The 25,602-nt window shown below is 38.3% G+C and overlaps 2 protein-coding genes across 4 annotated transcripts in view; one reads left to right on the top strand and one right to left on the bottom strand.

The window, feature by feature from the left end:
- The window catches only part of MCPH1 (microcephalin 1), a 242,733-nt gene that overhangs the window by 107,509 nt on the left and 109,622 nt on the right, over window positions 1–25,602 (top strand). The gene's annotated exons all lie outside the window — the stretch shown is intronic.
- ANGPT2 (angiopoietin 2) overlaps window positions 1,596–25,602 on the bottom strand; it is a 52,662-nt gene continuing 28,655 nt past the window's right edge. Inside the window, exons 2-9 of one of the 3 annotated variants that reach the window (XM_008067078.1) lie at window positions 25,001–25,156; window positions 21,127–21,248; window positions 19,593–19,822; window positions 17,320–17,450; window positions 11,747–11,848; window positions 11,013–11,179; window positions 6,543–6,673; window positions 1,596–2,559 (exon numbers count right to left, since the gene is read on the bottom strand). In XM_008067078.1, coding sequence (XP_008065269.1) covers window positions 2,399–2,559; window positions 6,543–6,673; window positions 11,013–11,179; window positions 11,747–11,848; window positions 17,320–17,450; window positions 19,593–19,822; window positions 21,127–21,248; window positions 25,001–25,156 — 1,200 coding nt within the window. In that variant the 3' untranslated portion in view covers window positions 1,596–2,398. The remainder of the gene's footprint in view (window positions 2,560–6,542; window positions 6,674–11,012; window positions 11,180–11,746; window positions 11,849–17,319; window positions 17,451–19,592; window positions 19,823–21,126; window positions 21,249–25,000; window positions 25,157–25,602) is intronic. The other 2 variants (XM_008067079.1, XM_008067080.1) reach the window with 2 other exon arrangements.

Below are 25,602 nucleotides of genomic sequence, written 5' to 3'. Positions count from 1 at the left end.
AATCAAAATGTTTCAGGTTCTAATTATTCAAAATATTAAGTAATAATTAAGTAGGTAAGTTAAGGTTTGATTGGAAACAGGATTGTGCAAAAGTTGGCTTTCATTTTCAAAAATGTTGACTGGTTTGTGACAGTTTATTCTTTCAAAAGATGAATACCAGAATGATTACGTGGTGATATTTTATCTGCATCAGTCTTGTATTTAGTTGTTTGAGTAGGGCATATGACTATAACAGAACAAGAATTTGAACTCTACTCTCTAACCACTATATTTGTCTAGGCTGTTGGGGTTTTTTTGTTTTTATTTTTAAGATTACTGTTTTGATTTTCTTTCAATTATATGCATGTTTTCTTAAGGAGAGAAAAAAAAATTCTCTTAGCAAGACTGTTTGAAATAGTGTAAGGAATTGAAGTGTAAAGTCAAAACACAAATTCTCCCCATTCTCTGTCATAAGAGATACGACAATAGATATAACTGAATAGCACAGTAAGGTTTGTTCTTGAAATTCAAGTTACCTGCATACATGAAGAATTGTTATAAATTAAATATCTTGCCAATTTTTCCTGTATTATCATTTCTTTACTATCTGTCACTGTGGTCATAGAACTGTTGTAGAAACTTAATGTTGTTTTTTGATGCTGTTAAGTTTTCTTATTCTCCAGTGTTTTTTAACTTGATACAAAGCCACAAATGTTGAATTTATAAAGGCTACTTAAATATAAAATAGATACAGTTCTAAGATAGAGAGTTTCTTTACTTAGTTCAAGAGTTGTTGGGAAAGTGCATCTTTGTGGGAAGAAACCAGAGAAGCCTTGACTTTTTCAGAGCCCATAATTGACTCAAAATATGTAACCGCACACATGGGTTATAAGACTGCACTGAGGATGGTAACTAGTAGGGGTAAAATAAATTAGATTTTTAAAAATGGAGTAGAGAAAAAAATAATGGCAGAACAGTATAATGTGAAGATAGCCATGTAGTCAATGCTGGCTGAAGATTTGACTCTGCACTTCCTAGTGAATGACTCAAAAAAGGAATATGTGAGGAATTGCTTTTAAATTATAAAGCATTATATAAATGTTCATAAGTTTAATTGTAGTATGAAAACTTCAAAAGGAGTTAAAACTCTAGGAGCTTAAGGTTTGCACTCTTGAGCGTAAAGCCATGTTCTCAAATTTTCTGTAAACATTTAAGGATACTGTGATTATCAGATTTTGTTTCTGCACTTTGAGACACTTCATTTTTTTTTCTTTTCTTTATTCTAGTTTGTTGAGGGATATAAAAAAATCTTACTCGTGCAAAAAAATTTTTAAATAAGTTTAAGGTGAATCTTGAGAATTATTCCTTTGTAAAAGTCTTACATGAAAGATTTTTCTCATCCACAAATTAAACTGTCTAGTTCTATAAAAATACACCTTGCTAGAAAATAGACCTCTGTCTTAAAATACTGAGAAGATAGTAAAGTCTCTTGGTTGTAGAATTAAATGCATAATTTTCTTCATCATTAAAAATAAAATGTTTCCTTACAATCAGTTCTTTCAGAACCAAATTACAAAATTGCAAATATTATCATAAAATTAAACATAGACAACTCGCCTAATAAGTTATATTTAATTACTAAAAACACCTCCATATTTAACAGCCAGGCAGAAAAAAAAAAGACAATCTTCCTATAAACTAAAATGGCACACATTTCTTTTGGTAATTTCAGAGATCTTGGAAGTTTCCACCATATAAACTTGAAATATGTATTTGAGCATTAACTTAAAACTAAGCTGTCAACATATGTGTAAATATGCTGTTTTCAAAATAAAAATTTAAAGCACCTAGGAGGTGGGATAAAAATGCACTAACTTTTTTCAAATATTAAGCTGTTAATAACACACTTCTCAGAAAATCCCTGAAGATATATTTTATGGCTTAGAGAATTTTTTCCTCCTTTTAATTGGTGATAGTGATGCTGAATTCAGGACATATGGATATTTACACAGTCTATAAACAGTGCTCAGAAGAATGCAGTTCCCAGATGATCTGTACTGTATAACATAAGTGTTCTGTTTTCCAGTTATTTACTGATAAACTCACACATAACATTCTTGGTTGTGACAGCAGAGTCTGTAAATCGTCAGTCTGATTCTCAACCTTGAATTCATCTTCATGTAGGTGTTCTACCACATCACTATACCAGATGTTGAGGGTTTTCTTTGGTCCGTTAAGTGACACAGGTTTAAGTGATGAAGCTTATGGGCCCTAATTTGGAGTCTGTGAGTCCTGCCAACCCCTGAGAGCATACCCTCTGAGGTGGAAGAGGACACCATGCTCAAGTGTGTCCTTCAGTGCTTTGGGCTGAAGTCTTTGAAATAGCACAATACATTCTTCATCCGGTATACCCAGGCATTTAGAAACTTGCTGGTCGGATCATCATGGTAGTGGCCTTGAGCGAGTAGCCCGACCCTTTCCAGTAGTACCACTTAATGCCGTTGAACTTATTTGTGTTCTGCCTTTGTGGATAGTACATTCCGTTCAAGTTGGAAGGACCACATGCATCAAACCACCAGCCTGTGAAAGTAAAACACAGAAGGAACTGGGAATTAGAAATACTCAGCTAAGCCAATAGTCACATTCCATGCATTTAAAGTAGGCACATGCAAGTGTTTGTGAATATAGGATATGCTGCACTGGCAGAGGTAGGGTTTTCCAGCTTTACATGGATGAAATCATCATTCTATTATGGTGATTGTTTGTACAGACTTTCTTTTTCTCTTCTCTTACGCTGTGTGGAGGGTGTGAATCCCCCGTGACCCTGGTTTGGTGGGCACACAGAACTTTCACACTTAAAGCCCAGATAAGCAAACATCTGAGAACTGGTAGACGACTCTCTCCAGGGCAGGATTATATTCCAGTCCCAGCAACATGGTGGGCCAGACTCACTCGGGCTCCCCTCCCTCTACTAAAAACAAGAGTTTTGGTTGAAATACAACCCAAAGTGTTAAGTACTTAGTTGAGCTAGATTAAAAAGAAAATCTCTAAGTTGCAGAGACAAAAAGGAAGTTTAAAGCTAGAGTGGTCGTGCTCACTTCGTCAGAGCAGGGGCGGGAGGGGTGCCCAGGACAGCGGGGTGTGAGAGTGGATCCCCATCTACACCTTAATCCCTGGGCTTGGCTGGAAAACAGGCTTTCAGGAATAGAGTATCTGAAGTTTCACTTTCTGAAGTTTCAGATACCTGCAGTCAGCCATGGTCCAAAAATAGTGGATAGAAAATTCCAGAAGTAAACAATTCATAAATTTTAAATTGCATGCTGCTCTGAGTAATGTGATGGAATCTCCCACCATCCACTCCATCCCACCTGGGACACAAATCACCCCTTGCTTCCCTGTCTCTACACTGTCTATACCACCTGCCCACCATCTTGGTTATCAGATCCAACTTACTGTGATACCACTGCTCTTGTGTTTAAGTCACCCTTATTTGACTTAATGATGGCCCGAGAGTGCAAGAGGGGTGATGCTGGCACTTCCAAGATGCCAAAGAGAAGCCATAAAGTGCTTCCTTTAAGTGAAAAGGTAAAAATTTTCCACTTAATAAGGGAAAAAAAAAGAAATCGTATGCTAAGGTTGTTAAGATCTATGTAAGAATGACTCTTCTAGCTGTGAGGTTGTAAACAGCGTATTGTTATAATTGTTCCATTTTATTATTAGTTATTGCCGCTAATTTCTTACTTTGCCCAATTTACAAATTAAACTTTATCATAGGTATGTGTAGAAAAAAAATCACAGATAGTTTTGTACTATCTGCGATTTCAGGCATTTGCTGAGGATCTTGGAAAAGTGAGGACTACTGTAACCTTGATTTAGAAAGTATTAATCTGAATAAGTCTCAAAAACATTGTGTTGGAGGGACATGTGCGGTGTGACAGTACTTATAGTTTTAAAATACAGAAAACAATAGCAATAACTATCACAATCTCCATAAATAGTAAAATGAATGAATAATGTGAACAAACCTCAGCTCGTCTACCAAAGCAGCAGATAGGGAGTGACCTCGTTGGAGCCTCTTGCCTTACCTGTACTACTTTATTTCTTACATGAAAATTCTGATGCAAAATAATATTTACGATATGTTTACACATTGGTTTGTGAGTTCCTGTTTTATCCAGATGCCTGAGTTCTACACTGGTGAGAATCGCTCAATGACTTGAGTTGATTCAGATTACTGTAGATTTAATAAGCAGTGTGTATGCGTTATTCAGACACCTTCAGATATTCAGGAACATTAGATTCATAGATCAGTCCCTTCTGGAGCCTGCTGTCCGACTTAACTATAGAACTTGCTTTCTCTGCAAAACGCTAGCTGCCCATGAGGCTGGATCATTCATGGTCCAGACCATAGGCTAGAATCTGACCTCTTTCTCTCTTGGGCTGCTTTTCCTCTCCTGTCTCTTTTCCAATTTCATTCTCAGCCCCTAAATCTTGATTTGAGTAAGTAAATATACTGTTTCCTTGGTTATTAATATGAGTAGCCCGCCACACACGGGTGGTCTGAAAACCTCCACTTGCTCCAGGAGAGAGCCAGTTCCAATGTGTGGAACAGGGACAGGAAATAAAGCATGAGGTGTATGTGGTCCCTTCACCCAACCCTCTCCCCCTTTTCTGGCTTTAAAAAAGATGACTGTGCTGTGATGAGGGAGACAAGCAGTTATTTTGCAAAATCAATATAAGAGCTTTTGTTCTTTGGCATAATTCTAGCCTATAGGGAAGATCACGATATCAGATAGAAACTGCATGATCTCAAGAGCCAGAGGATTGATTTTTTTTTCTAATGGGGCCTAATCCTTCCAGTATTAAAGAAATAAAATTTAAATACATGAAAATTATTGAATTTCATGTTGTTTTCATAAATTCTCCCTTAGACTGTAAATGATTCTTCTTACAGTATAAATATACTATAACTTGGATCTTCTACTTGTTTTACATAGTAACTTGTATTTATAAAATATATGGACCACAGCTCTTACTTTTAGTTTTTCTAGATGAGTAATGCTTCATTTTTTGTGAATATGAGGGGTACCCACCCCCCAAAAAATTCAAAATTTATTTATTAAAAATTGTGTATTTATTCTTACATATTTAAATTTCAGTCACCTTCAAAGTACTCTCCACTTGATGCACTACACCTATGGAGATGCTTTTTCCTTGTTCAAAACAGTTTTTGAACTCATTGATTTTGATACCTTTTTATGCATGTGCTGTTTTTTTGTTTCACCTCTTCCACACTGGCGAAGTGTTTCCCTTTGAGGAACTTTTTCATCCAGGGAAACAAACAAACAAAAAAGTCACTCCGGTCGAGAACAGATGAATAGGGAGGGTTGGAAGTCATGCCATTTTTGTTTAAAAACTGATGAACACTCAATGCAGTGGGGGCACAAGCGCTCATAAATCCCCCATCGTGAAATGGGCAGGTGCATGAAACCATCTCCAAAAAAATTTCACTGAAGCCAAACACAGCCTCTCACAACAACATTGGCTGATACACAAATGCCGATGAGTTCCTAGAACACTTACCTAGCAGGGAAAACCTGTACTACAAGGGGTCTGCCCACCAAAAAAAAAATTCTGGTTTTTTGGGGGTCCTTCCTTGTATAGTCTATGTTCTTTACAAATCAAACCCTGCCAATTTACCTGTTTTTCTTTACATTGAGTTTGTACTATTAGCAGAGTTTTTTGTTGCTGTTTAAATGTTCAGTGTTTTCAAGAAATAACTTGACGGTGTGTGTTAGACTTTTTTCTTGTCTCAGTCACTACTGATTCCTGTAAGTCAATTTTCTAAAGTTGTAAAAATTGGAAAAATACATTTTTTAAAAGTTGATTCCTATCATTGAACTCTTAAATGTTTCTGAATACCAACCTTAGACATTTTAAGTGACTGCTGCAACAGTCTTTTGCTTATGGGTATGGTGTTCATTATCATTTTTTAAAGCAAATGATACTAAAGGTAGAAAACAAGAAAGACCTTAAAATAAAAAGCCATTCATTTTACTTTAACGTACTGAAAAAGCAGACTGGTTAATTGGTTTGTGTTTATTTGTTAATGAAATCCTCTTAAAGAAAGACAACTAAAAATTTCTTGTTTAAACATTAAATTATTCATTGGAAATAGTTCTATAATGGCAAATCTTATCATTGTTTTGGTTACCATGTTAAACTTTTTTAGTAAAGCAAAATGGAATTATACCATCTCTCTGACATCTGATAACCTGGCAAACACAAACTCAAGAGAGCTTGCTGAATATCAAATGTCCCCTCTCCCCTCCAGGGGTAGGTCCTGAGGAGACACAGTTGGCCTACTGACAACTCCAACTCCTCCTCACTTTCTTGCTTAAAACTTAGTCTAAAAAAGTGAAAAATAGTTTTACCTATATCGAACTAATAGGCCTATTCATGACATTTGGACATTGTTACCCGTCACAGATCCAGATTGCCAGCCTCCCCCCATGAAACTGTCCCTTGCCAATATAAATAGGAAGACAGACAGCCATCCCTACCTCCTGTTAGCATTTGTGAGCACTTGCAGATACATTTGTCGTTGTCTGCGTCCTTTGTGCTAAAATCATTTCCTGGTTGGCTTATGCTGCTTATTTTGCCGGCTGTCCCTGTCAGTCCTTTAAGGTGAATCCTGTGAGCGTGCAAAGGAAAAATAAATAAATAAATATTTGGCTTGGGTTGTTGATTTACCGTAGGGGGAAATGTTTCGTAGTGAAGAATTCCATCCCACAGAGGCGCGTTCCGTACTCGTTAGTGTACTAATGCATACTCTGGACAAAATATTTTACACTGGTATAAACAGGAACCAACTTATCATCAAATCCTTCGGCAAAGAGGGATGTTTTTGTGAAACCTTCAACACATATCACTTGCATGAGTATCAACAGGGACTGCGGGGCCCTGTCATTTATTTTCCTGCTGCTTTCAGATAAACAGAAAGGAGGGAAGTGCCACACGAGGGGACCTCTTCCCAGGTCCCCAGCCGTCCGCCATATTGAAATGAGAAGCCTGTGGTGACTGGACAACCTCAAACATCATTAGTTTCAGCAGGGGGTGGGTGTGACAGGGGGCAGTGGACAGCATGGAATGATCACTGAGTTGGGGTAGAAATTTATAGAACAGTGTAGAAACCAAATCCTCATGACAGCTTTGCCTCATATCTATATAATAGTGTAATAAACTTTTTGGACACTGGAAAAGGAATAAATATCATACTAACATAGACACTAGATAATAGCCCACATGATTAGGATACTGATGCTCCTCACCTTACCATGGGTTATGGTCCAATAAACCCATCATAAGTTGAAAACACCGTAGGGTGAATGTGCAGGTAATAAACCTAACCTACCAGATATCACCACTTAGCCTTGCCTGACTGTCAGAACCCTGACATTAACCCACAGTTAGGCAGGATCGCCTGGCAGCGCAGTGCACAGCAGACGAATTGTTGACCCTCGTGATCACGAGGCATACAGGGAGCAGCCCAGTGTCATGAAAGACTGTTGTACCACATGTCACTAACTGGGCAAAAGGTCAAAATTTTAAATGTGAAGTCTGCCTCTGCAAAATACATATCACGTTTGCAGCATCGTAAAGCTGAAAAACTGTAGGTTGAACCAGTGTAAGCTGGGGACCATCTGAATTGCAAAAATATGGCTTACATCAGTATGCCCATGAGGAAAAACCAAGGGACTGGGGAAGAAAACGTGTTTTGTTTTTTTAATTTCCCATAACTATGCTCAAAAGTCACTGCTGCAAAAAAGCCCCCTGGCAGGTGGTTCAGGACAGATGGGAGCAGGTGTCCGCGTCACGGGGTGGGCAATGCCACTGTGTTGGTGCACGGAGCATTGGACTCTGGGGTCTCACGCCCTGATGGGGACACGGGCATGTGGAGATTCAGGCGAGGTTCCTACAGAGCAAAATTCAGCCATGGCAACAGGAGAGGTATACATTAAGCATCAAAGTGCTGCTCTTCTTTGTAAAACCTGCTAATGTTTGCTGACCACTACTTTGTGATAATATAATTTCCAAGAGTTTCTGTTGGAACAAAACACAGAGAAGAAAGAAGAGGTTCACTCAGTTCCACCTGCCTGCCAGGCCAGGCTGGGCACTTACACCATATGCACATGGGTTGCTTATAACTTCCCCCAGCGGTGGTCGCCACAGAAAGTCATGAGCTTGACATAGAAAGTCATGAAGGTTCAGAGATACAAATTTGTCCAAGGTCAGACCGGTAAGCTGTGGAGGTAGGATTTCCACCAGGTGCAGCAAACCTCTCTGCCATATTCCCCACCCCTCTGCCGGCACACCTTCATGGAGATGTTTGTTGAGGACAAAGCTGTGAAAAAGTGGGGGCCATGTCACATGGGGCTCCATAAGTGTCAGTCCTAAGTTACTTTGATGTTAATGGCTTAGATTAAAAAATAATTCTTCCTGGAAACGTCATCACAAGGCATTGGCTGAACAACTGAATTTCAGTGTTTCCCTACATGTTTCAAAAGTGAGATTGATCCTAGCTCAGTCCTTAAAATACCTGCTGCAAAATGTTAATTGAATAAGTTCACCATCATTGGGATCTTGAAACACTTCCTTCCCAGTCTTTTCTCATTAATCATAGACAGGACTGAGGTGAACTGCTTGCCCTGCTTGTCCTCCTTTCAACTCTCCTGTCTCCTTTGAACAATTTCAGTTCTCACTGAGCTCATTAAATTTCCCCAAAGGAAAGCAAAATAAGGGAGAATGCTGTTTTTGATGAGTCTTTATTAGAAAGGTTGTGTAATTTTAGATCCTTCTGTGGCCCACTGGTTTAAAGTGCTCTGTTTAAAACTGGGTAATTATAAATGTGTTCTTGAAATTGCTTTACATGGTATCAGTTGATTTCATGGAACAGTGGAGTAAAGAGGTGGTGTCAGCATTTAATAATTAAATCTCAGTGTTCATATAATACTTCCAGAACATGTGTGAAAGTGACCAATTTTAAAGATTTAGTGTACAAATTGCTTTCAGTATCATTAAAAAGAATCAGATTCTACTGAAGCATTTATCCATGACTTATAACATGTATTTTTCAGTTTTCCAACATTTGGGTAACCTTTCTTCAGACCAGAAAAACAAAAACTTTGGTTCTACATGCATTTGGCATTTGGAAGCATTTGTAGTTATGAAAGGTTTTAGTCTATTCACAGTTCTCTTATCACATAGCATCATGTTTTATTAGGATATTAATTTTTGCTGTAGTATCTATTTTATGTTGCCAAGTAAATTAAACTAAACTTTAAACCAGTGTATATGTTTTTAAATGGCATATCCAAGAATTGACTGTATTTCTAAAGGAATGTCTATTAAGCACCATCTCAGTTTAAAATATTTTTATAATGTCAGCGTACAAGGGTAATGACCCATTTTGTAAAATCTTCCTATTCAAACAGTCTAATCCTTAATTTTTGTTTCTTTTTTTTGTTATTATTATTCTGCTTTTGTGGTTTCCTAATTGTTACCAGTTGAAAAAATATTTAGCTTGGAGGTAAAACAATGACCCACCGCTTGTGTCTCGGAATTCATTGAAGTTTCGATCTCTTTGGAATCGAGTTGGAACTGCTGTGAGGCTCAAAAACCTATCTTTTCATTCATCTCAGCGGTGTCCCCTCCAGGGGAGCCCTGTTCTTTGTGCCACAAGAACTGATGAAATATGCGTCACTGACTTTTTAAAAGCCACGTCAGTGTTTCTCTGCTTCTCAAACATGCTTCTGAATTTTGATCCACTGTGTGTGAAGCAGGGCATGCTGGGCACTGTATAGTTCTCAGGTAGTTGTCCCAGCAACTCGACTTTCTACCGCTTCTCTGTACTGCCCACTGCGACCTTCCCCTGGGAAGCTGTTCAAGGACTTTGGAATCATGTTTGCTTTCCAAACTATTCTGTCTGTGGAGCTTCACCAACAGAAGGTCTGCAGTGGGCACTAATGAGTTTAGGACGAGACTATCCGGATGATGACTGTCTTCTGGGATGCTTCTGTTGAACTTCATTTGCTGATCCCTGACCTCAGTAGGTATTTCATGTGTGCTCCGTGATCACCAGATGTCACCAGTCTCTCTTTAACCTCATTCAGTGATGTCAGTGACTTAACCATTCTCAGATCAATTGCTGAGGTACCCTCAGCATATGGTCTCATGTCTCTCTCTCTCCCCCCTCATTGCACATGCATTTCAGGTGCCTGTGTACTGGCATAACTGTGCATGTGACCATTCCTTACTTGTCTCACACAGTAGACCATCAAGACTTGTCCTTCTCTGTGTCAACTCTCATAGCATTTTAGAGCCAGAAAGTAAGTTCCTGGTCGAGGTTGCCCATGCTGTTATTCAATATTTTTGTCATCGGAAAGGTGGGGACAAGGCAAATACTAAGGGAGTGTTGTAAATCTGATGTACTTTCTACACAAGAAAGTGGGTAGTTGACTAACCATCGCATCTAATCCTGCCTTTTGTCAACTTGGTAACTAATCCTGACTTTGCGATTGAATACAATTGAATGTGTTTAAACTTCAAATGGATAGATTAACTTTAAAACATTTCTGAAGAAAACAATGTAATAATATGTATTCATCTGTTAGACAGTTCACATCACATAACATATTATCACAGGGACACTTGACATTCATTTATTTTGCAAATAGCTGTGAACATCCATTATCTACCAGGTACGGTTCTTCTGGGCTTTGAGGAACCACAGGCAACATACTGTCCTTATTAAATTTTCTTTATATTGTTATAACCTAAGTTAGAGTTTTAAAACCATAGAAACTTACCTAAAGCACAATAATACCTCTTAAGAAGCAAAAAAAAAAAAAATTTTTCATTTAATAGTCTAAGAGTTATTTAGATCTTGATTAAATTAATGTGGTTCTCACTTTCTGGAATAATCACCCAGCAAATATTTTCATTCTTTTTTCAAGGACAAATAATTTGCTTACCTATAATTGAGCTCTTCGCTTGAGAGATAGAAATGCTCATATAGTGAGTAGGCTTCATTCCCTTCCCAGTCTTTAAGGTGTATCTTAAGCATGTAGCGCTGCTGATTAGTCAGTTGTGCAACAAACTCATTTCCCAACCAGTATTCTCCTGAAGGGTTACCAAATCCCTGGAATGCAAGTTGTAACATTCAGTTACTTCATTTATCTCTTTCTTTATGAAATTAACAGTCCATCAGTTTAGCATAGATAACTATCAAATAGCAGAAATTGCTTCTGGTGCTATGAATTACTTCAGGGTCTTTTGTATAGGAAGTTGATATCAAATAGACCAGTTATAACAAAACCAAACTGTTGCTAGAAGGAAATTAGTACTGGAATAATTAGAACTATTTGGGGAACCACCCATAGAAACCTAAGGATACACAGCCATGTTTATAGAAACGTGAAACACGTAACAGTTGGCTTACCAAAAAATGCTAAGCTTGTCTTTAAAATTAAACTGAGCCCTGGCATGCTGTATTTTGATACATAGTTTACCTAAATTGACCGTTCTTTAATGGAGAGACTGAAACACCAATTTGAAGAACGCTTTGGTTAGATAAGATAAAAATTAAAATTAAAATACGTAAGGTCATTGTTAGTTCTGGATTTGCAGTTAAGGTTCTGCAGATCTTGAAAGTTAGTTTTCACAGGGGAAATTGTTTCTTTTCAGATGCTTTAGCAAATATCCATACCACTTTATATTCTTTCCAAGTCCTCTGAAAGTCAACACTGCCATCTTCCCGTCGCTGAATAATTGTCCACCCGCCTCCACCAGTTTCCAGGTCACAGTAAGCCTGCGAACGAGAACACAGAACGTGGGTGACAGAGGCCTACCTCTTAAGTGACACAGACAAGACTAATGTAGACACCTGGTATGGGACTCATGTGGATAGGGTTCTCTTGGATAAGGCATGGGGTCCATCTCTGTGGTCTCCCGAAAAACAGATGCTTTTAAGTAAATTGGAAATGATGGGTTTTAAAAGCTGATGACAGTAAACAGTAATATGATACAAAGTGTTGAACGTATCACTTGCTTGTCACCATCTGTTCCAGGCTGCTTTTTAGAGGTTCATGGTGAATGGGACATCTTAGCAGATTAACTCCGAACCCCCACATCTCCAACCTGTAAAAAAACAACTACTCATGTTCACAGCCTTGAGAGCCTTTCCCTGACTGTCCACCCCTCTCAACTCTGCAGAGTTGTGGAAAGGGGTACTCTTCCACTGTAGGGTTTCCAAGACCCCCTTTACATTCTCATGCTGTGGAACTACTAAGTTTCTTGGTTCTGCCCTCAGTGCGTGGGCCTGAGGCTCCAGTGTCCCAGTGCAAGGTGTGTGACCAAGCTTGGCCAGCGGTTCTGCCCCACAGGGCATGTCTCGGGAGTCCCTGTACTTTGCTCACCACCCATGGTATTCCATGGTATTGACTTCTGCTCTTAAACTGGCTCAGTGGATTTCAACTTTGTCCAGAACACAGAACTCATTCTTGGGCCAAGAGCATGCATGCCCAATTTCAACTCAGCTGGAGTTTTACTATGAAATTAAAAACCCCTGAAAATAAGATTACATAAACAGTTTTAAATAATAAGATTATAATAGAACAGAAAAGTTTTCCAGAAAGTTAAGATAAATTTTCTACAACATGCTAGGTAGGAAATATTAAAGTCAAGGTTCAAAGCCAATTATAAATATTCTTTCTTTGTTGTTCTCCACAGTCTTTTTGAGAATAATGGAGGAGACAATTGTGGTCAACTGTTCATATTTACGAGTTAGAATCCTAGAGATGAGAGCTAAAATGTAACTAACTGAGCACCTCATCCAATGCTTTCATTTTATACATGAGGAGACAGGGACCCAAGAAGTGAAGCTGCCAGGTGCCCCATTGCTAGTGAGGCTGGAGAACTGTCCCTGGAGCAGCCTGCCCTGGGGGGACTGCTCTCCACCATTGGTCCAAGCCCTCTCCAGGAAGGTCATGGGGTTCACATTGTCTTCCCCAGTGGCCCTCATGCCTGGAAAGATATGAGCCATTAAAGAAAGTTACATTTATCAAGAAGAAAATTATTTCCCCGTTTTAAATTAATCAGATATAGAAAATTCCTCTTAAGGTAGCGCCTTACTATCATTCTGTATTGAAATTAGTACTAATTTCATTGTTATTATTACAACACATCACTCTCTTCCAAACGCTATGCCAGATGCTTTGTATATATTATCTATAATTTCACAGCAACTTGGTGAAATGGTAATTCTGCCTTTTTGAAAGAAGTTACCTAGTGAAGTTAGATTAATTTGATCAGCGTTACTCAGCTGTTAAGTGGCATAAGATTTGAATAAGGTCTCTTTAATACCTAGCTATAAAGTTTTTTTCCCACTACATCATGCTGCCAAAAACAGAGAAACTTGACTCTTTTGTTAATAGGCCAAAAGTCCCTCAACACAATCCCAAGTTGAAATCAGTTTATGAGTAATATTGCCTCTCCTCTGCCTGTGGTTAACAAAATGGTCAGTGTTGCTCATGTCTATCAATATGTCCTTTAAAACCCATTTAGTAAGCTAGTAGAATAAGCTACATTGGTTTGAGGATTCATCTGTATATATAGCAGTCAATTCTCTTGTACCCTAAATGGCGTGCTGGTAGGTTGAAGGAATTGATGTGATTCTTAGTGAGCCTATCCTTGTTTCAAGAATATTTGACTCTTCAACGTCAAAATCACCGTTATGAAGTTACTGGTGTTTAACTACATGTTCTCTCTTCTTCAGGAAAAAAGTTTATCTTGTTATGGAAGTCAGAGACAAGACTCTCAAACATCTGAGAGTCACTGCTGGGACATAAGTGATTCCAGCCATGTCACCACTTTCTTTGATTCCATTAGTGATGATGATGATGATAAGTTTATTAGAACATTTTCTTAATGCTTTATTCAAGTTTTTAGAAAAAAGAAGATTTATAAAAACTGGAGTATTGGGGTTAATTGGGCCATAAAACTTGCAGAGGAAGATAATGCTCAAATAGATTTATCTACATAGCCAAAATATGTTGAGTAAAAATGCTGAAATAGAGTCTATCAGGATCAGAAAAGCAGAAGTCCTCAGATGCTGCCCGAGGCCTCGCCTCTCCAATTGCAACAAACTCGAGGGCAGTAAATACTTTTAATTAGGACAGCATTTGCATGGTTCGGGAACCTGATGTCTTCCTATAAAGCTTGATGTTTTTCAGCAAATAATACTTGACTTAAAAGTTGCACTTTGCCGGGCTCAGTGGCTCAGCCTGTAATCCCGCACCTTTGGGAGGCTGAGGTGAGTGGATTGCCTGAGCCCGCAGGTTCGAGACCGCCTGTGCAGCGAGACCTCATCTCTACAATAAATCAAAAAATCAGCCAGGGCGTGGTAGTGCATGCCTGTAATTCCGACTACAGGCTGGAAGGCTGAGGCAGAAGGATCACCGGAGCCCAGCAGGTCGAGGCTGCTGTGTCCAGGAACGGCCACTGCACTCCAGTCTGGGCGACAGAGTGAGACTCCAACTCAAAAAAAAAAAAAAAAAAGTTGCGCTTTGACTTTGAGGCCATGTTTATGTGACTGATTAAATAGTGAACAGAGATAAATATTAGGAGTCAGGTATCCTGTGAAATTTAGGGAAGGAGACTATTACGGCTTTAACAAGTAAAAGCATACTGTCATGTGTCTAAGAAATGCTATCTTGCAGTTCCTCTCTTGTATAAAAACCTAAAGAGGTTTTCAAAAATGAAGTTGCAGTATTTGGGCCTTTTGGGAAAAGATTTTCCCAAAGATCTGTGGAACACTCTTTTCTAGAATCTGATGAACCAGGGCAAAATTGAGTACCCTGCCATGCAGATAAGCCTGTCTGGTTGTCTCTGGAGGCAGTCATATGATGACAGCTCCCGTTTCTTACCCCAAGTTCTGTCCTAGGGGCAGGACCTCTGTTGTCAAAACCTCTGAGACTGAGGGTATTATGGTCATGTTACAGATTAGGAAACTGAGAGCTCAGAAAGGCTATACGACTCACTCAAAGCCACACACTGACAGAGTGGAATTGAAATCCAAATCTATCTGACTGTCTTTCCAAGGATCAGATTGTGAGTTATGAAGGCTTAAGTCTAGAAGGGAATTTAGAGGCAACAATCTAAACCATTTATTTTCGAGATGAGAAAATTGAGGTTTTTAAAAGATTATTGTTCCCTGCTGTGTAAATGAGTTACTTTTACTGCAAATGTTTAAAGAGAATATAAATCCTAGTGTTTCCCACCATGACCTGAGACTCATATAATCCCAGAGCACTATATATTTTCATGTGTCTAGCATGTTTCCGTCAGTTGATGGGGGTGAGACAGCCCACGGGATGGGAACCCTGCACAACGGCAGGGAAGCATGTAGGCAGCACGGGGGGACGGCATGACGGTTCCTCCAGGTCTACATCTGTGGCGATCCCATTTCGCACACCTACCCTGTGTCCCTCTTGACACTCCCATCCCCGTTATCACTAGACCAAGAACATGCCAACATCTGGTGACAGACAATGACATGCAAAGAATTGTCGTGAAAACCGAGAACAAAAGGGGTTGAAAGGCTTAGGGCCTGTTAATTGCTTTTTCAACTGCAGCACACTGTTTTGTTTGTGGTTATTTCTTCCTCTCCCTGACATACTGATTCTAGGGCACTAGGGACACTAACTGATTTTCATGGTTGATTTAATGTAGCATGAATGAATTAGAAAGATTTCTTTGGAAAGTATTATCTTTGGAAAGCACAATATTTCTCTTTTAAATTCATAATCAAGGTATATGTTGCTGTTTCAAACTCCAGGTCTTTAAATCCCCAATGCTTGTCTTTACAGTGTTTTTCTTTGATGTAATGTTAAATACTTAGGATAATACAATCCAAGAGCCTCTAAAATTTCCATTTTGATACATTATCCAGTGTATTTTCTATAGTTGTTTCTGTTGGTTCAATATGTAGCTGGCTTTTACATTAGATGAAACATACTTACAGATATTTAATATATGCAGTCATCCAACTTAACACTGACTTTCATGTAATATCATTCTACCCTATCAAACCTCTTAGAGAAGCCAAACTGAAATATTCTCTGGGGAAGTGATTTTTTCCCCTCATCTAAAGTTCAGTGTCTCCCAATGCAGTTTCAGGAGAAATGCTCACTGAGTGTTCCAGAATGACTAAGTGAGCCAGGTAGTAGCTTTGGCCTGCTGGTGAGTGCCGAGTGCTCTTTTGTGTTACACATAGTAATTGAATACACACCTGGAAATAAACCCCCCACACATGAGAAGAAAATGAATGTTGTCTTCCATGCTGAGTTTTTAGTCTTCTGGACTGCAGTAGATGAAGTTAGAATAGCCTGCCCCAGCTGTTCTCAGAGTGTAGAATGTGGAGTCCTGGGTGTTCCTGAGACCACTTCAGCAAGTTTACAAGGTTAAAAATGTTCTCGTAACACCAAGACATTATTGGTCATGGTACTGTGTTGGCTTTTGCACTGACGGACAAAAGTGGTAGTGGGTGTACCTGCTGGCATCCTCATATGAAACCAGGCAAGGGTACCATTCTGTGTTCTTACAATGGTACAAGACACTCTGTTCCTCAGTCACACAAACAAAACAGAAAAGACAGAAAAACCAGTGTCATTTAAAGATGTCTTTGACAATACAGGAAAAATTATTAATTTTATTAAACCTCTGCTGCTGCTACACATCTTTTTAATATTCTGTGTGATGAAATGGAAAATATGTATAAATCACTTCTGCATATCAAAGTACCATGGTTGTCTTAAAGAAATCATTTTTGTGTGATCATTTTAGTTGTGAGCTGAGTGCACCTTGTTTGTTGTTCATTGAATACAAATGTTGCTCGAAAGAACGATCAAAAGACCAACTATGGTTATTCAAACTTCCGTTTTGAGAAGGTATTTTCTTTAAAATTAATGAGGTGAGTCTGGCATCCTAAGGGAAACAACTGGCAATATGCGATATTCAAAAATAATGCAAGGAGAATGCATTTCTTGTGAGGACAAGATAGGTATTTCTATGTCATTAATATGCAGTGTCAACATTCTGTGTGCAGAGATTGAACATCGAGCCCTTGGGGAGCGCTTGGTGGGAGGGAGGGGCTCGGCCACTGCTGCTTTGCCCTGAGGAAAGCGGGTGACTGTGGAGTGAGAGTTCTGGTTTATAATTTCTCATGCTCTAAAATGACCTGCTCAGAGCCAGGGAGTTGGTAATGGGAGACGAATGCCTTACCTTTATCTCTTCTGTAGAATTAGGAAATGTTAACGTGTAGATGCCGCTAGTGGTATGTCCTGCCTTGAAGACTTCAGCACAGTCTCTGAAAATGATTTGTTCTTCTTTAGCAGGAAAAGAGTTCTTAGCTGCTTTTAAAAGAAATAGCAAGGCATTTAAATGGAGTTCATGAAAAGATATAAATGTGTTATTTCAAGATCCAATCATTTGGTGAGTTGTATTAAATATGAATTATTAAATAAGCAAGAGGCTATGCCAGTTTTTTTGCCTTTCCAAAAAAGTTATTCTTTCAGCTTGTTTTCCTAGTAATTCTCAAAGACTGTTACAGATAATCCAAACTTCCTTTTTTTAATCATCCACTACATGTATTGAAAGCACTTCACAGTGAGCTGTAATAAATCATTATTTTTTGAAAATCTTTCCTCTTGAGTCAAATAGGATAAACTTACTGCAGAAGAACTAAAAAAGGTTGTACCTAAAAGCTATTACCTATACCATAACTGCATTTCATATTTCTTTAGGCTGTTATTCCTCCAAGGCTGACATATATGTTTTTTTCCTTTATTTTTATATAGCTGAAGCCATATCTTAATTCTCTTTGGAATATCTGGTGGAGGCATTTAGTTTTGTGTATGTGAATGGTCTTTTTTAAGAAGCTATTTTATAACAGTTTGCATTAAAGAGGACCATAATGTTTATGTATCTGTATATTTGAAATTATTCTAAGTGTAAAAATTCTAGGGCTACAAAAGTCCTTTAAACTTTATCCTTCTGTCAACATTTGGACTTTCTATTCCTTTTTGTCACGTGTGTGTATGTGCTTGTATGCTTGCAATTACTTTTCCATAGGGCCCTCCCAAAGCACAGGCCTCCACGGACAGGACAGTATAGGAGGAAACCATAACAGACAGAGGCACGCGAGGAGAGGGAACCCTGCTGCATGTGCTTGCGTTTTTTCTACCGGAAACTGAGCTACACCATTTTCTCAACTTTGGCTCATTGAAGCTGGCACCTCACACTGTCTTGGTCCCACCAGACAGTGTCAGATGATTGCCTTTGCCGTTCTCTGTGAATGCGAGCCAAAAACATGACTTTTCTAAATTAAATTCTAGTAGGAAAGCCCACGTTGCAAACGGGCAGCCCAGCACCAAACCCGTCACTTCTCATCCAGATTGTGCTGCTGTTAATGCTGGTCTGTTGATTTGTTTAAGTAGAAGCCTTGTTCACGTGTCTCTAGTAAAACTGGTATAAATGTGCAACTCAAGGAAAATGATTCAAGAATACAACTGCATCAGTGGTCCCCAGCCTTTTTGGCATCAGGGACCGGTTTTGTGGAAGACAGTTTTTCTACGGGTGGTGGGGTGCGGATGTTGAGGGGTGGGATCTTCAGGCATTAGATTCTCATAGGGAACGTGCAGCCTAGATCCTTCACATGCACAGTTCACAATAGGGCTTGTGCTTCACTGAGAATCGAATGCCACCGTTAATCTGACAGGAGCTCTGCTCCCCTTCTGCTCACCTCTGGCTGTACCGCCCAGTTCCTAACTGGCCACAGACCACTGCCAGTCCGCAGCCCAGGGTTTGAGGACCCCTGGTCTACATGATTCCCATGCAAAGCATGACTGTGTCAAAAGTGCAAGATGAAAGGGCATTATAAAATAAACCATAGTAAGAACTAGACCCAGCTGGTTTAAGAAAAGGAATTTAAATAGAAACGACACAAAGATCATATGTCACATCTTTAAGGATCAAAGATGTGTCCCTTCTTCCCTCCAATATCTAAGATAAACTGGAAGGTAAAATAATAATAAAGAAGGCAAAATGGATTTAAGGTCCTGATGAGAAAAAGGAACTTGCATGTCTTAATCGCCAGTTTATTCCAGTCACGTTGACTCATTTAATTTTTATAACAAATCTCTGAGTCTGATATTATTTTTCCGGTTTAAAATCTAAAGAAACTGAGATCTACATGGTTTGTTAACTTGCTTAACCTAGTTAATCTCGTTAATGATGGAACTAATTCAAAGTAGGATCTTTATTGCCGTGAATCAAAAGTTTGCCTCATAATAATTAATTAGTATGATATATAGTTCTCCTTTCCTTTCTCTTCCTTTTTCTTTTTAATTGATTCTGTATTGAGACCCTATGGAGATTTTTATATGAAATATGAGATATAGTACCTTTTCAGAAAGAGAATATTTTAGAATTTTGAGAGTTTCACTGAATGAAGTTTATTAAAACGGAAGATAACTTGGCATGCAAACTTTACTTACAATTTGTTGACATCATAGTCAATAAATTATGAACTGTCTCCATCAGATCATTTTGCTGCTTTTGAAGAACCGAATTATTCACCGTGGCAGTCACTAATTGCTTTTCTAGTTCTTCAATGATGGAATGTTGCTTGGATACTAACACCTGTAGCTGATCTTTCTCCTCTTTTATCGATAGTAGTTGAACTGTGTGCTTGTCTTCCATATCTAGCACTTTCTTTTCTAGGAAACTAGTAAGGAAAATGATTATTCATTAGTGAAGGGTATCTTAATTACCTGATTACTATCAAAGCCACGTGCTTTCTTTCTTTTTTATTTTTCTAGTCAGAATCTCACTCTGTCACCCAGGCTAGTGTGCAGTGGCATGCTTACAGACGGTTACTGCAGCCTCGACCTGCTGGGTCAGATGATCCTTCAACCTCAACTTCCAAGTATCTGAAACTACAGACATGTGCCACCATGCCTGGCTAATTTTTTTTTTTGTTGTTGTAAAGATGAGGTCTTGCTATGTTGCCCAGGGTCTCGAATTCCTGGACTCAAGTGATCCTCCCCCCTTGGCCTCCCAAAGTACTGGGATTATAGGCATGAGGTGCCACGCTGAGCCTCATTTGCTTCTTGTTTGATTTTCTGATATAGGGTGATCAATTTGGTGATACCATAAAAGTTGTACATAAGTACAGATTAATTTTATGTTAACATAATTCAGAAATGTGGAGAAACATTCTGTGTCAACAGAAATATCAAGAATTTGGAGTGTGTTTATTTTATGAGTTTTTATAGCGTCTCTTTGGATGCTATCAGTGCCAGCACTTTTCAAGGCCATAGCAATACTCACAATTTATTCAGACTTGTAAAAATGGCCCCTAAATTAATCATTTATTTTTAGGAGAAAAAATAGTAAGATAAAAAACTGCATAGTAATTTTCAACTTTAAAAGTGAGGCAGTGGCTATTCTATAACGAAAGTGCACATTTTGGGAATTATTGAAGCTTATCTAAAATATGGTTTGTCAAATGTGAAATGCCATGTTTTTGTAATAATGTTCTTGCAAATAAAATCTTAGACTAGACAAAATTTTAGGCAAAAAACATAGCATGCCGAACTCATGGAAGGACATAAAATCAGTGACACAACTTTCTTTTATATTATTTGTAGCTGCTGATTAAAATACCTTCTTGTTATTTCATTTTATACTTATGACAAAAGAGAATATGATTCTGCAGCTCCTAAAAATATTATTCTTCCTGCAGGTATAGATTTGTTGTATGTGGTTTTCATATTAAATTAGAGTTTGGAGGATTATTGTAAGACTCTTTGAGGAAACAGAGAATGAAAAATAATTGAGGACTGTATTCAAAGGTCCATATCGGCTCAGGAATTTTCTCCAAACCCTCTCCCTGCCTTTCCCCACAAGGTTTCTGATCCTTATGCTGGAAATTAAGCAATACATCACTTCAAGAACTCATCATTCTGAGATAGGCCTTCATGTATGGAAAGTACACAATTCTGAATTATAATTTTTTAATGTCATTACCTGTTCTTATCTTGCAATTTATTTATTTCACTGGTTTGATCCAAAATCTGTTTTTCCAATTTGTTTGTAGAAAGGGAATGTTCCAGAAGCTGAAGCTCGAGTCTTGTTGTCTTATTTAATACCTAAATGGAACAAAATGAAATTTGTATTTATCATTTTTAATTAGTTTAGCTTTATAACTTCCTTTTAATTTCAAGCATCCAAATTATAGGAAAATACAATCAAAACATTATTTACTAACCCATGTATCTTATTTTGGTATATTTTTCATTTTCAGAAAAGGCTTGATGTCTGTCCTAGATTGTATCCAAATGTGTCAAACTTTTTTTTCCACCATACCTTTGTTTTGGAAGTGATTAATAGTTATGGACAATGATATTCATGTCAAACAATATGATGTTATTTTTCTAGTCTGCCATATTTTATCATTTCTATTTATGCAGTGAGACAAATTGTTGATCAAAAGTTGTTGATAAATGAACAACTATTTTCCCTCTGCTCAAAGCATAATTCTCATTTTATTTGTTCATCAGTAGACAAAGGGATTAGAAGTCACATGCTTCCATTATATAAAAACATGGGTAATTTTTAGTCTGGCATTTCCTAGTTATCATCCACTTGTTTAGCATTTTATTTTTACTTGGCCATTTTTCTCTTTCCTACTTTAAAAATCATTTCAACCAATTAGGAAACAATAAAATGTCAATATAAAGTAGAAACTCAGTTTTGCCCTGTGCGCCCCTCTGATACACTGGGCAACATGTGCAGTATCGCTTTCCCATTGTATTCAAGCCGCTTGAAAGATGGATTCTTGAGCATTTGGCTGCCCTTCTGCAGGAAGAATCGATTACTCACATCCTCCGTGTCATGGTTATTCAGGATGTGATATCACATGTCAATGCAAGTCAGAATTGTTGCCAAGGAACCGGGGACCTTGAAAGAATCATTGTTTGTGGGTGTCTTTATGTCATTCGCAAAAGCCTTGTCCTGACCCCACAGGATGGTTTCCAGGGATGGCCTTATCCTTAGTCAAAACTGGTTGAGAAAGCTCCTCTGTGATGGATAAAGTCCTTGGCCAACTTAAGCATTCGGGATTTGATCCTGACACCTGGAATATATATCTGGCCTTCATCTTCTTTGGATCCAAACATTCTGTGTTGGTTATATCCAAAAGAAACAGGAAAATTGGGTCTCCTATTTAATTCATAAGGGTTATAAAATGAGTACAATCCGAGCAAGATGGCATATAGGTCATGACTGACCCAGGAATCATTGTGGCTTTTTTTTTTGAGTTGAAGTCTCACTCTGTTGCCCAGACTGGAGTGCGGTGGCCACTCCCAGCCACCGCAGCCTCAACTTGCTGGGCTCCGGCGATCCTTCCACCTCAGCCTTCCAAGTAGCTGGAACTACAGGCGTGCGCTACCACGCCCAGCTAATTTTTGATTTATTGTAGAGATGAGGTCTCGCCAAGTTGCCCAGGCAGGTCTCGAACCCGCGGGCTCAGGCAATCCACTCACCTCGGCCTCCCAAAGCGCTGGAATTACAGACTGAGCCACCGAGCCCGGCCAAGTGGCTTTTTTAAAAAAAACATCACTGTTCTGAAGAGAGTCAAGCAGCTGCACTGGCCTCAAAGCCTCTAGTCTGCAGGTGATTGTCCCAGTTATTCAGGTCAGGTCACTGTCTGTTCTCTTTAAGATCTCAGACCTCCTAATCCTTGTCCATCATTGCCTAATGTGATAGTCTCATTCTGATAGCTAGAAGAATCTTGCTTCTAATCAGAAATTTCCATATTTGAAATTAAACCTGTTTTATACAGTCAGTAATTGTTCAGCAAATGCCTCTAAGTCAATAAAGTAACATAATTCAGTCTCTTAACCACTTCTCTTAGGCTCAGCCATGTTAGTGGGTTTAATTGAACTTTTTATAGGCTTTTCTTTCCATCCATTTTCCTGTTATCTGGATCAAATGATACCTAGCTTTACAATAGGCTTTTTAAAAAATCGTATCACCCAACAAAACACATTAAATGCTATTAAGCCTCTGATATGTGGGATGTAGCAAAGAGTTTACATTGTATCACTGTGTCTTAATACTTTTTCGTTACTATTATTTAAAGATGTCAGAAATATTATACTTAGGGATATTTTTTGGGTGAGCTAGATTGCCTACCAGTTTGACTACCAAAGATGAGACGTGACGTAATCATTACTAATTTATTTTAATAATTGACTATGGGTGTATTGATACATTTACTTCTAGATTTTTTTATTTTTAGCTTTTATTACCTCTTAGGATTAAATTTCTAGTGTCTTGTGATCCACAGTGTAAAATATATATTTATATTTTTCCTAAACTGTTCTGATATCATGAAAAGAACTGATAATCAAATAATCTTTTATTCTATTCTCATATAAAATTATTTTATTCATCTGTCATTTCCATACTGTTTTCTCTACTTCATCCAACTGTTTTTAGGGAGACAATGAAAGAATACCTGTACTGTTCTAGAAGTGGTCTCGTGAGAGCAGGAAGGCTTATGGTTTTTCTTTTCTCATATCCCTTGCTGACTAATGTCTAGCATTTCTCAGTCCTTTTAGATCATGTAGCATATAGGACTAATATGTAGTGGAACTCGTTTACAATTAAATCTAGTCTTTAAAAAAATATTACTTATAGCTCAAAGAAAGAAGACACTAACTTCATAAGCCTATAAAGAAGCCAGGATTTGGAGTCAGAAAGGACACTTAGCAATGGAGATGCAAGACCACGGACTTGAACTTGGAACATCTCTATTAGTCTTGCTAATAGCACTTTACCCATGTAGTCTATTCTTTTTTCTTTCTTTCTTTCTTTCTTTCTTTCTTTCTTTCTTTCTTTCTTTCTTTCTTTCTTTCTTTTCTTTTCTTTTCTTTCTTTCGTAGAGACAAGGTCTCACTATGTGCTCAGGCTGACCTTGAACTCCTAGTCTCAAATGATCATCTCACCTTGACCTCCCAAAGTGCTGGGATTACAGGCATGAGCCACTGTGCCCAACCAACTACCTGTCCTATTCTTGTTGTGTATTGTTTATCATGACTCTGGATGAATTTTCTTATTTAACACTTTTCGAATTGTAATATTATGCTGTTTTGATATGTTCATATTTTATATTCTTCTTTCCCACTACTGTTAATCACTAGCTCAGAGAATTTTAAAGCTGAAAGAGAACTTAGCAATCGGTGATCTGGTCCAGCCCCTCATCTTACAGTTCAAACCACTGAGGTCCAGAAAAGGCCTTGCTCCAATTTATCCATCTGGTTAGGGATGGAACTGGAGCAAGCCACGGCAGAAGTCAAGGTTCTTCACTCTCATGCACCATCTGGGCTGCAACTTGCTGCTTCTCATTCTTCTACTTGTTTCCTTCTCCCAAAACTCATTCTGCAGACTATTGTAACAGTTATTTGAGATTCACGTTTTAACTTAAGAGTTAGATTTAAGGACGAAGTGTCTAATTCTCCACCTCATTACTTTTCATTTCTCAAATGCTGAGTTTAAGACTTAGAAATGCAAAGAGACATGTAGAGTCCAGAAAACACCAGTGAGGCATAGAAAGGGAAATTTATCTTATGGAAGTTAGGTATGCATAGCATGAAAATAACCTGGATGTCCTTAGTAGAGTACATGTAATTTAACCTTAGTATTAAAAAAAAAAACAGATTTAACGGTTTTAAATTCCTAGCTAGCTATAAACTCTTAATGTCTTATCAATTCATTCTTTTTCTTTTGTACTCGTGCTTTCTTTAGTCTTTCCTTACTTAACTGAGTAATCTCATGGCACTGTTGAGGGCTAGTCTTTTAGTGGCTGGATCACCGTATGTGATGTTTCGTTACTTACTTGGGCTTCCACGTCAGTTAGCTTCCGTGTTTGCTCTGCCGTTTGATTCAGCAGGCTTGTGCCTATCTCTATCATCACAGCAGTCTGATTCTGTACTGCATTCTGTTGTATCTCTACCATTTCTTTTTTCATGTTGTCTTGTATATAATTCTCAAGCTGGAAAAGAGCAAGTGTTAGAAGGCAGAATCATTAGTCAACAACAAAAAAATTCTCAAGCTGGAAAAGAGCAAGTGTCTTTAGTCAAGTGATCAGAAACCTTATTTCTAAAAATGTGTCATCTTTTTCCTATCTTTAAAAAAAATCTACTTAAAGATCTGTACCTTGGCCTCATTCTGAAATCTTGCTGTTTTTTTAAATCACTATTTGTAAAATATAGTATGATTTTATTTTTATGCAAAATCTAGCAACTCAGGTACATAGTGTGTGGGAGAGAGACGGGCCACTTGTTGTTTCTCTAGAAGCCCACGTTGTAGCAAGCCAAGGAAGTGGGGAGAGGGTGGTGAACCCAGGAAGGACCTCTGGGGGGCATGCTGCTTTGGTATGGTGTTTGTTCCACCAAGTTGCAACTCTGTCCTTTACATGCAGGAAATGAAAGTCTTCTA

Source organism: Carlito syrichta, unplaced genomic scaffold, assembly GCF_000164805.1.
Source record: "Carlito syrichta isolate Samal-C Ts95f unplaced genomic scaffold, Tarsius_syrichta-2.0.1 Scaffold309283, whole genome shotgun sequence".
Taxonomy (NCBI): Eukaryota; Metazoa; Chordata; class Mammalia; order Primates; family Tarsiidae; genus Carlito; species Carlito syrichta.
This window is presented reverse-complemented; position numbering and strand designations above follow the sequence as displayed.